General features: G+C 43.4%; 1 protein-coding gene across 2 annotated transcripts in view; it reads right to left on the reverse strand.

Moving 5' to 3' along the window:
* Positions 1–7,974: 7,974 nt before the first annotated feature.
* LOC147454360 (uncharacterized) overlaps positions 7,975–14,098 on the reverse strand; it is a 64,655-nt gene continuing 58,531 nt past the window's right edge. For both annotated transcript variants that reach the window (XM_086516349.1, XM_086516350.1), the window contains exon 2: positions 7,975–9,186. In XM_086516349.1, the coding sequence (XP_086372475.1) occupies positions 8,184–9,101 (918 nt within the window). In that variant the 5' untranslated portion in view covers positions 9,102–9,186 and the 3' untranslated portion in view covers positions 7,975–8,183. The remainder of the gene's footprint in view (positions 9,187–14,098) is intronic.

Below are 14,098 nucleotides of genomic sequence, written 5' to 3' on the forward strand. Positions count from 1 at the left end.
TAGGACCTTAAGGATGGAAGAGAGAAATGATTTACCCTACTCTTTGGAGATTGTTCTCGAAAGAGTACATACGAGAAGGTGTGCTTTGGGGTGTATCATCTCAACTACAAAAGTCCGAACGTGAGGAAGGCGAGTTAGTGAAAGACTTTATCAGTCGTCTAAAGCAGTTAAACTATCATTGTCATGTAAATAGAGTTTCAAAAATAACTAATTGCTTGATAGATTCCTTTGAGTATTAAAACATGAAAATACCTATTATGTCCTAGTCATTAGAGGTATTACTACCTAGGAGGCCGTCACTACAAATGCAATCCATTTGGAAGACAATTTAATGATTGCAGGTGAAAGAGTGTCCTCTAAGCCAAAGTCTAGTAACTTGCAAGCATCGGGACATGAGCCAATGACCATAAAGCCTATTGTTAAAGAGTGAAAGATATCTGAGATGACTTTGACACATCTCACCAATGCCATTCAAGAAAGTCTCAGAGATAATCATGCTCCACAAAACAATCAGATGTATTCAAAAAGGGGAAAAATATGCTGCTTAGTTTTCTTTGGTCCATATAGCACTAGGGAATGCCCTACATTTAGAGTAAAATTCAACAGGAATTGCAATACGGTCACCAAGCCAAGGATTACATAATGTTCACGTACACCAACGTAAAGTATTTAGGCACAAAATCTTGGCTTGATCATGAAGAGTTAGAGGGAGAATTAATGTGTTATTCATGCTTGGAAAGGTTAGTGTAGATCTTGAGAGAGAGACAATTGCACAATAGAGTATATGCAAAATCAAGTTGATTATCATACACACAAAAGAATTTATGAAGATTTTCTTATATGCTAGCTTGTCACATGCACCTTGCCTATTGCACATTGTTACCGATCATGGATGCCTTATCACATTGTTTTGAGTCATGGGCTGGGCTTGTCAGTCCTATAGGTGCTTGGGTGATCGCCGATGAGATGCACACCACATATCTCATTTGACAATATTTTTACTTTGTTTGACTAGTGTGGGCACCCATGTGTGAATGGGCCAAACCCATATAAAAGGGCCATTATGACCAAAATCCCTCATTCTAAAGGGTGCATGCTAAAGAACAATGCTCTTGTCATATCTCCATCTCCTTCTCCATTGTGTGCTCATGAGTGTGTGTGTGTGTGTGTGTGTGTGTGTGTGTGTGTGTGTGTGTGTGTGTGTGTGTGTGTGTGTGTGTGTGCTTGAGAGAGAGAGAGAGAGAGAGAGAGAGAGACGGAGAGAGAGAGAGAGAGAGAGAGAGTGCAACTGAGCATTGTGACAGCATCGATGGCAGTGAGGTGGTTGAGTGTGGTGACAATAGATCCCTCTAATTCCTTGTGGCGAGGAAACCTTCACGGCGGCAAGCGTAGAGCGGTGAGTGACACACCCTTGCTCTCTTTGAGCTTGCTAGGCTAGCTTGGGGTAAAAGAAAAGGACCAAAAAATCAAAAAATTGAGAGTAAAACTGGGTTGCAAAACACCCAGAAAACTAGGTGAGCGGCCTTCACAAGCACCCACCAACACGTCTAGGGTGTCAAGGTCACATGCACCCATGTTGTGGTTGTGTGCTAGAGCATGAGCATATAGAGAGTGCCTCTAGTTACACGGGCACCCATTATCTCTTCACATTAGACTCTAGGTCCTCAACAAGAACCCAAGGCTGTACTAGTCAAGACCCCCACCTACTAGCAGCTAGTGACTCAGACGCGATGGAAGGTCATCCTATACAAAACACTGAGGAAGAAGAAAACGTGTCCACCAAGGCTCCACAACCTAGTGCTAGCATGTATAGCCATTTTATGGAGACATTTAGTAGAGCTACTCACTATGAACCTGAGGCCAATGAAGAATATGAAGGGGGTGGGGAAGTAGATTCTTTGTTCACATCTCACATGGGTCCCACACCCCCTAAGAGTGTCCATGTGGATATTCTACCTACCTATTTCAATGCAAGCCCTACCAAGCTACCTCTCTAGAAAGTTCCCTTTAAAGTGTCGACCACGAAAGGCAAAACCTTGGGGATCAACTTTGCTTCCACCTCACAAGGGACCTCTAACATGTCAAGTCTAAAGGGTTATTCCTTAATGAAAATTGGAAATATAACCTCCATACTGAGATGTTGACGAATCTATAGTCTGGCCACTCTTACCATGTAGGCTGGATAGAGATTGTACAATCAACATCTAGCATCATTAATATTGAGGAGAAACAAAGAATGATATGTAATGTCATCCATGGCATCATCCACTCAGAGATGAAAAATTGAGGTGTAAACGTACCCTTAATTGGCCACATGAGATTTCTGGATAGGAGCAAGGCTAAAGAACCTACTCTATCACAAATGGAGACTCCTATGATGAGTCCCATGGACCCCTCATACGTCATTTTGCATGGAGTCCCAATGCAGTCCAATCCCACGAACAACAACTTTAGTTTTCCTAGTTTGGCTCAACTTCCTCTCAGAAAAACCGCGATGCTTAATCTAATGATGAACCTGATAGAGAATGAACCCATGACCTCTAGGGCTAGTGTAGTACCGCTACCTAGTGGCGTAGTACCTACCCTGGGCCTCAATCATATGTGCATGTAGCCACTTATGCACACATGGCTCCTACACCTCTGATTGTACCAATAGCATATGCTCCACGAGTGACATTCTCAAGACCTTATCTGAGTGGGCCTTTGCCAAGTCATATTCCGTATCCTACGTCGACTACATATATGCCAGGGCCAGTAACCACCCCCATCCCACATATGATTCCAGTTTCTCCACCGGCCATACCTCCTCACATAGGTGATTTGGTAGCATTTGCTCAAAGGATAGGTTGATCTATTGCGGAGAATATGCATCATGCACCCAAGAGAGAACCTACGAGTAAAGCGATATAGATTGCAAAGCTTGCTAAAAAGTTCAATGGGGATGAAGATGCTCAAAAGCACATCAAAGTATTTGAACAAGTGTGTGATTCCCTAGGAGAACACAATGAACTACATAAGTGCAATGCTTTAAGCTTGACTTTGAGTGGGAAGGCTGGGGATTGGTATAGGACCTTAAGGATGGAAGAGAGAAATGATTTACCCTACTCTTTGGAGATTGTTCTCGAAAGAGTACATACGAGAAGGTGTGCTTTGGGGTGTATCATCTCAACTACAAAAGTCCGAACGTGAGGAAGGCGAGTTAGTGAAAGACTTTATCAGTCGTCTAAAGCAGTTAAACTATCATTGTCATGTAAATAGAGTTTCAAAAATAACTAATTGCTTGATAGATTCCTTTGAGTATTAAAACATGAAAATACCTATTATGTCCTAGTCATTAGAGGTATTACTACCTAGGAGGCCGTCACTACAAATGCAATCCATTTGGAAGACAATTTAATGATTGCAGGTGAAAGAGTGTCCTCTAAGCCAAAGTCTAGTAACTTGCAAGCATCGGGACATGAGCCAATGACCATAAAGCCTATTGTTAAAGAGTGAAAGATATCTGAGATGACTTTGACACATCTCACCAATGCCATTCAAGAAAGTCTCAGAGATAATCATGCTCCACAAAACAATCAGATGTATTCAAAAAGGGGAAAAATATGCTGCTTAGTTTTCTTTGGTCCATATAGCACTAGGGAATGCCCTACATTTAGAGTAAAATTCAACAGGAATTGCAATACGGTCACCAAGCCAAGGATTACATAATGTTCAAATGTGTGATGGCAAATAGACCACCTTTGTCTTGGACAGATTCACCTTGAGTTCCTGCATTGACATTGTTAGGAGTTTTTTGGAAGAAGCGATTGCGCATATGTACATACACATGCATGGTGCATCAAATAAAGGATTGCCTATTTTCCAAATCCAGGTGGTTACGTGGGGCACACACGTGTACAGGTAGGACAGGGTGTACATAGTTCATTGATTTTCATCGTCACTAGTACCAGTGTGTTTTTTCTACAATAATGAGGAGTTGGTAGCGCGTAAAACTTCTCGAAGAAGCTATCCGCGGGCCGACGACATGAGGTAAGCAACTACGTCAGATGGCATCCAGTGGCGTCAGGAGGTCGAATGGGGTCAATACTTGCACGTGGGTAAGTGAAGACACAGCGGGGCTGTTTTTTGTGATGAATTATGCAAAAGGTCATCATGAGGACCATCTTTTGGGGCTACTTCACGTGGTTATGAAACCAAAGCTATGGCCTTATTGAGAAAAGTTGAGGGCCAGGTGTGCAGATGGATGCAACAGGGTGACAACTATGCACTGCGAGGCCACTTTTTGGCCTGTTCTGGGTCCGTTTGAGGTCAACTAAAAGGCCAAAGGTGCCCAAGTAATAAAGCTAAGTGTGGGAACTGAAAAACCTGAGAGAAGACCAGAAAAAGCGTGGAGAGAAGAGAAGGAGCAGCCGCAACTGAGTTTTTATTGTTTTTGGAGCTTCACTAGCTAACTCATTGGTGAGCATCCAATGTAACTTACTTGTATCCACCAAGGGTTGCATACCTGATGGTCCCTCTTGGTCCTCCGGTGGTGCTTCAAATTGTGTCAATCTCTTTGGATCTCTGAGGATGACTCCCATCACTTCAATGCTACTACCGCTCTCTTCAATTGTTGTCATCTCTTCTCCTGAGGTGGTTGAAGAATCACTGTTGAATTCATCTTCCTATGCCTCCAAGATCATGTTGCATTGTTTACCAGTCTTCATGTCATAGCATCCTTCATCTAGATCATTCTGGTACTCCAATCCTGCTTAGACTCCATAGCCATGAGCCATGGCCTTCCGAGAATGATAGGGTAGCCCTCCCCTTTGTGTGGCATGACAAAAATGTCTACCTCCACTTCTGTGTTGAATGTACAGTGTGAGCTAATACACAATGTACGGTTTTTTTCTTGGGCAAGTTTGTCCACCGATCTAGTGCTACAAAATACCATGCTACTTAGGATTTATTTTTCAAACGGAGAGATGGAGAGAGGAAAGAGAGTATGGATTTTGAAGAGGAAGAAGAAGATTTTTAAAGTCATGGAGCGAGGCGAAGACACTCTGAAGAGTCTTGAACAAAAGCTATTATTATTATGTTAGGGAGAAGGTCTTTACATGAGAGGTCAGCTTGGATTATGCCTTGCATAACAACTTTGCTATTCTTTTCACAAAGACTTTGCCCCATGAGAAGCTCAAAGCTTTCCGCAAAGCTATGGGTGTAGTCTCATTTGGGGACTAAACAAACTTTATAGGGTCGAGCACTTCCCTAGCTTATGTTCACCGCATACCTGCAAGGGGATAGGCAATGATGTGTGTAAACACACTTGGTACCACCGAGGAACTTTTTCCCCACTCTAGGAGTTTTGTTTTTTATCTTGTATGTGTGTCCATCATACTAGGACAAACCCTTGTCTTTTGTATTAGCTCACTACGAGGAACTTTTTCCCCACTCTAGGAGTTTTGTTTTTTATCTTGTATGTGTGTCCATCATACTAGGACAAACCCTTGTCTTTTGTATTAGCGCACTAAGTAACACAGTTTTTCTATGCCCTTAAGCTTCCCCAAATTCCTCTTCTCCATTCTTTTTGTGCATTCCTAATAATGTATTTTCCAACGTGCCTAAGTACAAGAAGGCAAGCCCTGGAAGAGCAATGAGTGCCTAACATGCCCGCTTGTATTCACATACATCATCGTAGTATATGATTTAGTTGTATAACGGACATGCAGAGCACATTGCATTTTCGCCTATGTTATGACCAATTTATACTATCTTCATTCCTTCTATCTTTTGTAGTGTGTATGCCCTATCAACTATAGGTACTTGCTATTGGGAGCTGCGATATTATATTCATATATAGGGAAGATTCCTCCCCCTATACCAGGGCTGCAACCATCATGTCCCCTTCACCTTTCAAAAGGTACTAGACGAGTTTCGAACTCACACTGACTCCGGCTTGAGACATTCACTGTAGCCAACCCAGCCGCCCCGAGGTGTTGCTCACACAGTGAAGCCTTAAAATAAAAAATAATATAGACGTCATGCCTTCCTTGCACGAGACACTTCTGTCTTGCACGAGCGCCCTCACCTCCCTGCGTGCCCCATACCTTCTTCGTCCATTGCCTCTCGCCTCGCTGACGCCTCGTATCAACTGTCGCTACTGCCTCGCTGTTTGCTGCAGAGGGTATCAATTCAGATTCGTTTCTTTTTTTCGATTTTTTACAGCTGGGTACCCCCTACCCTACTACTGGCTTCCAAAAAAATGAAAAGGTACTCATCCCCGAAGGCCCTCACCATGGCCCCTGGCCAGCGCTCCCGCCGTCTGCACCTTTCCTCTCCTCACCCTTTCCTCCCTCCTTCGTCCTGAAATGCCTTCGAGTACTTTAATCGCACGTCAACTTGCAGACGTAAACAAGCTTTTGTGAATGCAGGCAGCCCCTGACGCGTGCGAGTCTGTGTGTGTGTGTGGAGAGAGAGAGTTCGATAGACCACCCTCTCATGCAGCTTGCGTGCGTGAGAAAGACAGAGCGATAGTAGGGTCGTTGAGAGAGAGAGAGAGAGAACATGCTCACTTAAACTTTCGTAAGCTTCCAACAGCTGTCACCCATGGTTGGCTACAAGTGAGGTGCTTCCTCTGTGCAACGGAAGGAGATGAAGTAGCATGCGTTGGTCATCCCCATTCCAGGTGTCTACTCCTCAACTCGCCCTTGCAACTATGGCTCCACACAAGACCGTCATGGTGCGTTCATGCAGAAGTTACCGAGCGATGCTGAAGGAATCTCCAACCTTCAAAGCTCGTCGCCGTCAGCGTATCTGCATAGCATCCCCCAATTCCTCCCCCCCCCCCGCCCTCGCCCTTCTCCACACCTCACGATCTCTCCCTCTTTGTCATGCTTGCGTGCAAGGCAGCAGTCAGCTCCTAATCGCAGAAAAACAAAGTCTGCCTCTGATCCTCCATGCCAAAGCCATCCATTGTGCAGGCCTCCGCCCATGCCTTCTAAACGCTCAGCAACGCTCACCTGAAGCCTTTCACCCTTAGCTGCGAAATGCCTTCTGGGCAAGACTCACGAGGCCATGACATCCCACCACCCCTACCTGCGTATCCAGAGGAGGAGAAGAAAATGAAGAAGAGAGTTTTAACGTCGACCAGCTCTCATCAAGGTCGACCAGCTCTCATCAAGGCGACTACAAGAAAAATCTGTCTCTCCACCTCCCCTCAGGCACATCTCTCTCTCTCTCTCTCTACCCTACTACTGGTATGTTGTATCAATCATACCTACTTAAAGCTTCCTTGGTTATCCTAGAGACATCTCGGTCTAAATATTTGGATCCTATCCCTTCCCAATAAAATTCTTGCTGCTCAAAGGCATGCCAATTTTGTCATAAAACGATGATCAAGGAGGAAATTTTTAATTCAAAAATCAATCAGTTGTCAAATTCTAGAATGTCGAATATTTATTAGATTTCAACTTATTGTGTTGTATTTAGAAGCATGATTGTCATTGTTCCTATCATAAAGGTTCCTCATAAAATATGTGTTCCTTGATATTTGAACACTTGATGTTTCATGCGACATGTATTATTGTCGTACATTGGCACCGCACTAAAGATCAGCAATAAAAGATCCTGCCGTCTTAGGTCAAAGAAAGTAACCCCCTTTCCTCTGGACTGTGAATATCTTTCAATGAGCCCAAGCCTATATTCAAAAACAAATATTTTTGTGAATTTGTTGAAATTTCTCATTTGCTCTCTAAGGATAGAATTTGGTGTATTGGAACTGCAAAAATGCTCACCAAAGGCAAGCAACAACCTGTACGTGTACACTTCAAAAATTCAGATATTTTTGCCACCCAAAGACAGTCACAATGCAACGGAAACCCATCTACATCATGAACCTAAAGAATGATTCAAAACTGTCTATAATTAGACATGGACTGTATTCCAACGTCCAAACACAACAAAATACAAGTAGTTAAAGCCTAAAGGCACCTAAAGTCGAAAAAAAAATGGGTCATTAAAAGAAGATAAAGAAACAGACAAATTATCATATCAGGGTCATGAGCATTTTCATGAAACCCTAAAGTAATTTAGAACAATAACCTCCACTAATGCCATCAGCAGTGACCTGCTCAAGATAGTGAGGGCTATCTAGATTCTGATAAAATGGCCTTTTCTGTCCAAAGAGCAAAGAACATCAAAAAGTCCTATCTGACTATAATGTATCTGTTAGTACCATGTTTTGCCCAGTGAACCTTGAGGTCAATAGGTTGTGTGATGTCAACACCATCTCTGGCCTGTTTCTCCAAAAGCTTCTTAAATGCTCCTCCACTCATTTTCCGGCCTGCAACTCGAGACCCACGTTTTGTACTACTCATAGGAAGTGGATATTCTGAGAGAGAGTTGGTGCAGCACGACGATTGCCACCCACCGCTTCCCCACCTATAACACTGTCGGTTGACCCCGGTACACGAGCAAAATGGTAGAGCTGTTGAAGACATATCAACCTGTGGCTCATACAAAACCATAGCTTTAGAATTATCCTCCCTCTTGATCTTCACATTGGACGACCCCGCCTCCTGATCTTGGACCTTCTGTCTCTTCCTTGCAGCCTTTGATCCCTTCTTTGACTCACCATCTTTTCCTTTCCTGGAGTTCTCTTCCTCTGAGTTCTTAACCGGCTGCTTCGCTCGCCTTTGAGGTAGCTTACCTTCTATGTGATTGATCTCCATCCCATTGATGTGAGTTGAGGAACAAAGGAGATTCGAACCCTCAGGAAAGCGATCCACGGGAATGTTAACCACTTGCGTCATTTTGGCTGCACTACCTGAATTGAGTCGTTCTTCCTCGATCATGGCGACTTCTGCTAGCGCATTGTCCCGGTCCATCAAGGCAGCATGCCTTTCAGCATAGGCTATGTCCCTCTGCAGCAAAGCAGAATCACGCGCTGCATTAGCATGCTTCTTCTCTTCTAAGGCTGCATTCCGCTCTGCAATTGCAGCATTGACCTCCCGCTGAACCTCCTCAAATTTCATAATTGACTGCTGACTCACAAAAAAGTCTCTCATGTATGCATGGTCAAAATTGGCCCAATGCCGCATCTCCAACTTTGCTGCATCTTCCATTAATTCTTCCAAGGACAATCTTCTCAAATTAGCTAGCTTCACTTGCTGCAAGGAAACAAGAATGCAGATTCGTAGCTTGATTGCCCTGGCCATGCAAGAAAAAGAATGCGTCAAAACATTAAACAGAACCATAAAATTTCTCTATCATATGAAGTTGGACAAGCTAAATAATCTTTTTCTAGAGGCAGTCAAATCAACTTAAGCTACCACAAGATGGTTTCACCCCCCAAAAAGCTACTACTGCGGGTTGTTTTCACTAACAATCATTGTGTAACATTCCCCAAGTCATTAATGAAAACTGAAAAGCAAACAGCCAAGATTTAAGACTGGCAATTACAAGCACAAGGCCTGCCTAATACTAATAGATGTAGCCTAAGTGAGCTCACTTTAATAGACACCACTAAGAAACTCTTGCACATCAATTTTTACAAAAGCTAAAGCATGCTGTTTAAATGGCGCACATTCTGCATGCTGGAAACTAGAAAAATATTGTATATATGTCACTCACATGAGTGTTAAGAGTTGTGTAAGAATCTCTCTCTCTCTCTCTCTCTCTCTCTCTCTCTCTCTCTCTCAAACCAGTAAAGGGGGCTGTATTATGTTTACATACTAGACCTCTGGAGATGCACAATGGCCCATCAACCAAAGGAAGTGTCACTAGGAGGTATATTTTTCCTGTTGCCTTCTCTAGATATGTACTACATATTTTTATTTATTTTATTTTTACTTGTTTTTCCCCGGGACCCAAGGTGCAAAGAAAATGATTGGGTCTTACTCAAGTTTCCCATGGCTCAATTAAGGAAAACGAGGGGCAAAAATCCTTCGGACCATCAAAAGTATTATGCTAAACTAGCAAAAAGATACTATGGTCATTTTCAAATCTTGAAGCCAATCAATGACATGGATTATCAACTCAAGTTCCCCAACCATTGACTCATACACAATGCTTTTCATGTGAGCCTACTTAAGCCTTACAAAGGAGATCCACAAAGAGAACCAATTATTGAAGACCCACCAGAGATCGAAGATCAAGAAGAGGTGCTACAACCTGAAGCTATCCTTCAGCATGAATACAAGGTGCTACGGCATGGTAAGATTATCCAACGATATCTTATTAAGTTCAAAAATTATCCTTTTGAAGATGCTAGATGGATGCAAGGTACACAGCTTAAGGATAGTATGAACCTTGTCAATGCTTACAATGCTAAATTAAGGTAAGAAAATGTGAAATGATTTCAAATGAACAATGTTTTTGTCTTATAAGACTTGTTTTTTCTTATTGTGCATAAATTTAAGTAAAATGCATGCTTAGAATCATGTTTGTGTTGATGACGTCTCTCAAACACCAAGTAGAATTTGTCACTCTACTTAGGAACTATGATATGGACTAAAGATCAGACATGCTTGTGGCAGCTACGTCTCCCAAGCACCAAATGGACTAGTCATCCATTCTGGAATGATGTCGAAGGGTAACAAGGGATCCTCTACCCGCTATGAAAAATGGACTAATGACTAAGACTTTATCTTCTCTACCTCGTAGTCAAGGACGACTATGGTTTCAAGGGAGAGGTAATGTTATAAAATCTAATATCTAGCTTTACCCAAATGATTTTCTCATGTTAAACTGATCATTTAATATGGGGAATAAAAGCAAAACAAGAGCTAGAACATGGATATGTGTTTCTAGGCCACGCTCACCACGGGGCCAAAAGGAGATGAGCATTGCATGGACAGTGTGAAACGGTTGCGGCCGAACAGGTTTCTCACATTGGGAGTCTAGGTCGGTCAGTCTCGGACTGGTCTGGCCAATTAGGCTATTAGCACTGAATTCTGATGAGTATGGAAGCTTGTGTGCGCCAGATGGACTTTGGGCCACTAGGTAAGTTACTTACAACTTTATAAGTTGATGGGTACTAGGAAATTAAACCAAAGGGATTCAAATGGACACATGGCAGTAGGGGAGTTGCATGCAAGCCAACACACACGCATTCCAAAAGCCTCATCCAAGAGGGGGCGCCCAAAATTGAAGTGGAGGCTGATTTCTGGAGCATTATGACCTACAATGTGTGAGTAGTGGGTGCAGGTGATCACACCTTTAACGGAAAAGTTTGCCTTCACTTTGTCTCATGTAGCATAATGATTTGCTCTCGTGCATCTCTCTCTCCCCTTTGCACATAGGGTAATGCCCCATTGGTTGGGCTACTCAGTTGACTATGTACAATTTTGGGGTTTTATGCGCGTTTGCCAAGGCAAGAGCCTTCTAAACAAGAACCGGATTAGCTAATTGCTAATCCCCCATAGGTACGCACAGTTCCATCGTAAAAGATTGCGAATTTGGAGAGTTTTCTCGTAGGAAAACTCATCCAAATTATAGGCGAATTCTCTCATTCCGTGCGGGAGCCCTTGGGACACGTGTAGACATGTCTGCTCCACTAAAAATGATCCAAAACAGAAAATTACAGCCTGCTGTGTTTTTCTGCAGGTTTAGGGTTTCGCACCTCAACTGCAAGAGAACATCAAGGGAGCCTCGGAAAGGCCTTGGCATGCTCAGACAAGGCTTTGGGCACCTGGCAGTGGCTAAACAGGGAATTACAGCACGCTAAATTCCTATTACAGCTCACCGAAAAGCTTCTAAATTGGGAGGGAATCCGTCCTAGACAAGTACTTTTGACCTATAGGGATCTTGGTGTCATTGTGCTACCGAAATCAGGTTGGAAACCTGCGTTTTCAGCCCTCGCCAGGTTTGGACAGCTTTGTGAGACTTTGATCTACGTGTTCACGTCGTCTATTTTCAAATGAATAAAGAAATACCGAAAGGGGCGCCAATCTTTGGGGCCTACAGGGTGTCGGTCTTCATGTGCGCAAAGACATTCTAGTCGCTGGACACATCTATGTTCTCTTTTCTTCTCAGTGCTCTGTGTAAAGTTAACAGGTAATTGAATTAGTATTGCCCTCTATGATTGCCCTCTATGGTGTACAGGCCAGTTATATGCTTCCATCAACGGGATAGCCACTTTTTCTTCAAAAAATACAGTGTGGATTGTTGTGGGTGAAAGCAACGTTATGATAGAGAAGAGAGACCAAGTTCCTAAAGAGGGATCTTCCTCACATGGCACTGAGAAAGTTCCTTCAACTCTTCAAGAAGAGGACACATTGTTCAGAGCTCAACTACGTAGTTGCATGGAAATGTTTCAACAGTTGGCTAACAACCCAAGGATGCAGGAGTTCTTACACGCTCCTACACAAGAATTTCAGGTGCCGACACAGGGTTTTCAGGCTCCGACACAAGGCATGACTGAGCCGTTGCAAGAAAAGGAGATTTCCAAAGAACAGAGGTCTCGTGGTACTCGAGGGAAAGCCCATGTGATTGAGCAACCAGCGGTGTCCAATGATCCGAAGCAATTTGCTTTACCTGGACATGAACTGTTTGTGAATAGTCAAGGAAGTAATGAGCAGGCTATGCATCAGACCCTTCCGTTACCTACTACATATCCTGGTTATTTTGGAGGTGGTTCGGTGTTTCAAGCTATGGGTGGACCTTCCACAGGTTATATGCCGGGGAACATGTTCGGGACAATACAAACAGGTATGGATAACCCTATGTACGGGAACATGGGTGTCCAACCAAGTTTTCAAGGTACCTATGGTTAATTTCGAACGCCTGGAACACGATTTGGTTTTTCACAGCCATATGTCCAAAATGTAGACATGACAAGTAAAACACGTGATGCGAGTGCTGGAATAAACAATCGTGGAGCACCACTTTTGCGGGCACCTGTTTATGACAATGTGACTCCTTTGAGTCAGCCTATGGATTACAAGGAAGGTGGGCAAGCTCACTAGTGAAGTTTGAAACTTTCAGGGGAGCTGAGTATCAATTGAAGGCTTTGACCTTCATACAACAATTTGATGCACCTTATGTTGGAGGAAACTTCATAGTCTTTGAAGATACGCAAGGTTGCCACTTTCTTGAAAGGGAATGCGCTTCAATGGTGGACTGCATTGTTGAATCAGGGTCAAGCCCCTAGAGCGTGGGTCCAGTTCAAATAGCTTCATGCACCTGCATGGCTTACAAACACTTGGTGGGGTGTGTCACCAGTAGGTGTATTTTTCCTGTTGCCTTCTCTAAACATATACTACATATTTTTATTTATTTTATTTTACTTGTTTTCCCCGGACCCTTGAAAAGGTGCAAGTGGACATTGCATGGCCAGTGTGAAACGGCAATGGCCGAACAGGTTTCTCACATCGAGAGCTAGGTCGCTCGGTCACACTGAATTCTGATTAGTATGCAAGCCTGTGTGCGCCAGAGGGACTTTAAACCACTTGGCAAGTCACTTACAACTTTATAAGTTGGTGGGTACTAGGAAATTAAACCAAAGGGAGTCAAATGGACACATGGCAGTAGGGGAGTTGCATGCAGACCAACACACACATTCTAGAAGCCTCATCCAAGAGGGGGCGCCCAAAATTGAAGTGGAGGCAGATTTTTGGAGCATTGTCACCTACAGTGTGTGTGAGTAGTGGGTGCAAGTGATCACACCTTTAATGGAAAACTTGCCTTCTCCTTTGTCTCATGTAGCACGATGATTTTCTCTCGTGCATCTCTTTCTTCCCTTTGCACATATGGTAATGCCCCAGTAGTTGGGCTACTCTGTTGACTATGTACAGTTTGGGGGTTTGATGTGCGTTTGCCAAGGCAACAACCTTGAAGAGGCACCGGATTAGCTAATTTCTAATCCCCTACAGGTACGCACAATTACATCGCGAAAGATTACGAACTTGGAGAGTTTTCTCGCGTGAGAACTCCTCCAAATTACAAGGGAATTGTCCAATTGCGTGCAAAAGCCCTTGGGACACGCGTAGACATGTTCGCTCCGCTAAAAACGATTCAAAACAGAGAATTACAGCCTGCTGTGTTTTTCTGCAAGTTTAGGGTTTCGCACCTCAACTCCAAGATAACATCCAGGAAGGCATGGGCATGCTTAGACAAGGCA

The sequence above is a fragment of the Adiantum capillus-veneris genome, chromosome 7 (genome assembly GCF_014529385.1).
Source record: "Adiantum capillus-veneris isolate H3 chromosome 7, ASM1452938v2, whole genome shotgun sequence".
In the NCBI taxonomy this organism is placed as follows: Eukaryota; Viridiplantae; Streptophyta; class Polypodiopsida; order Polypodiales; family Pteridaceae; genus Adiantum; species Adiantum capillus-veneris.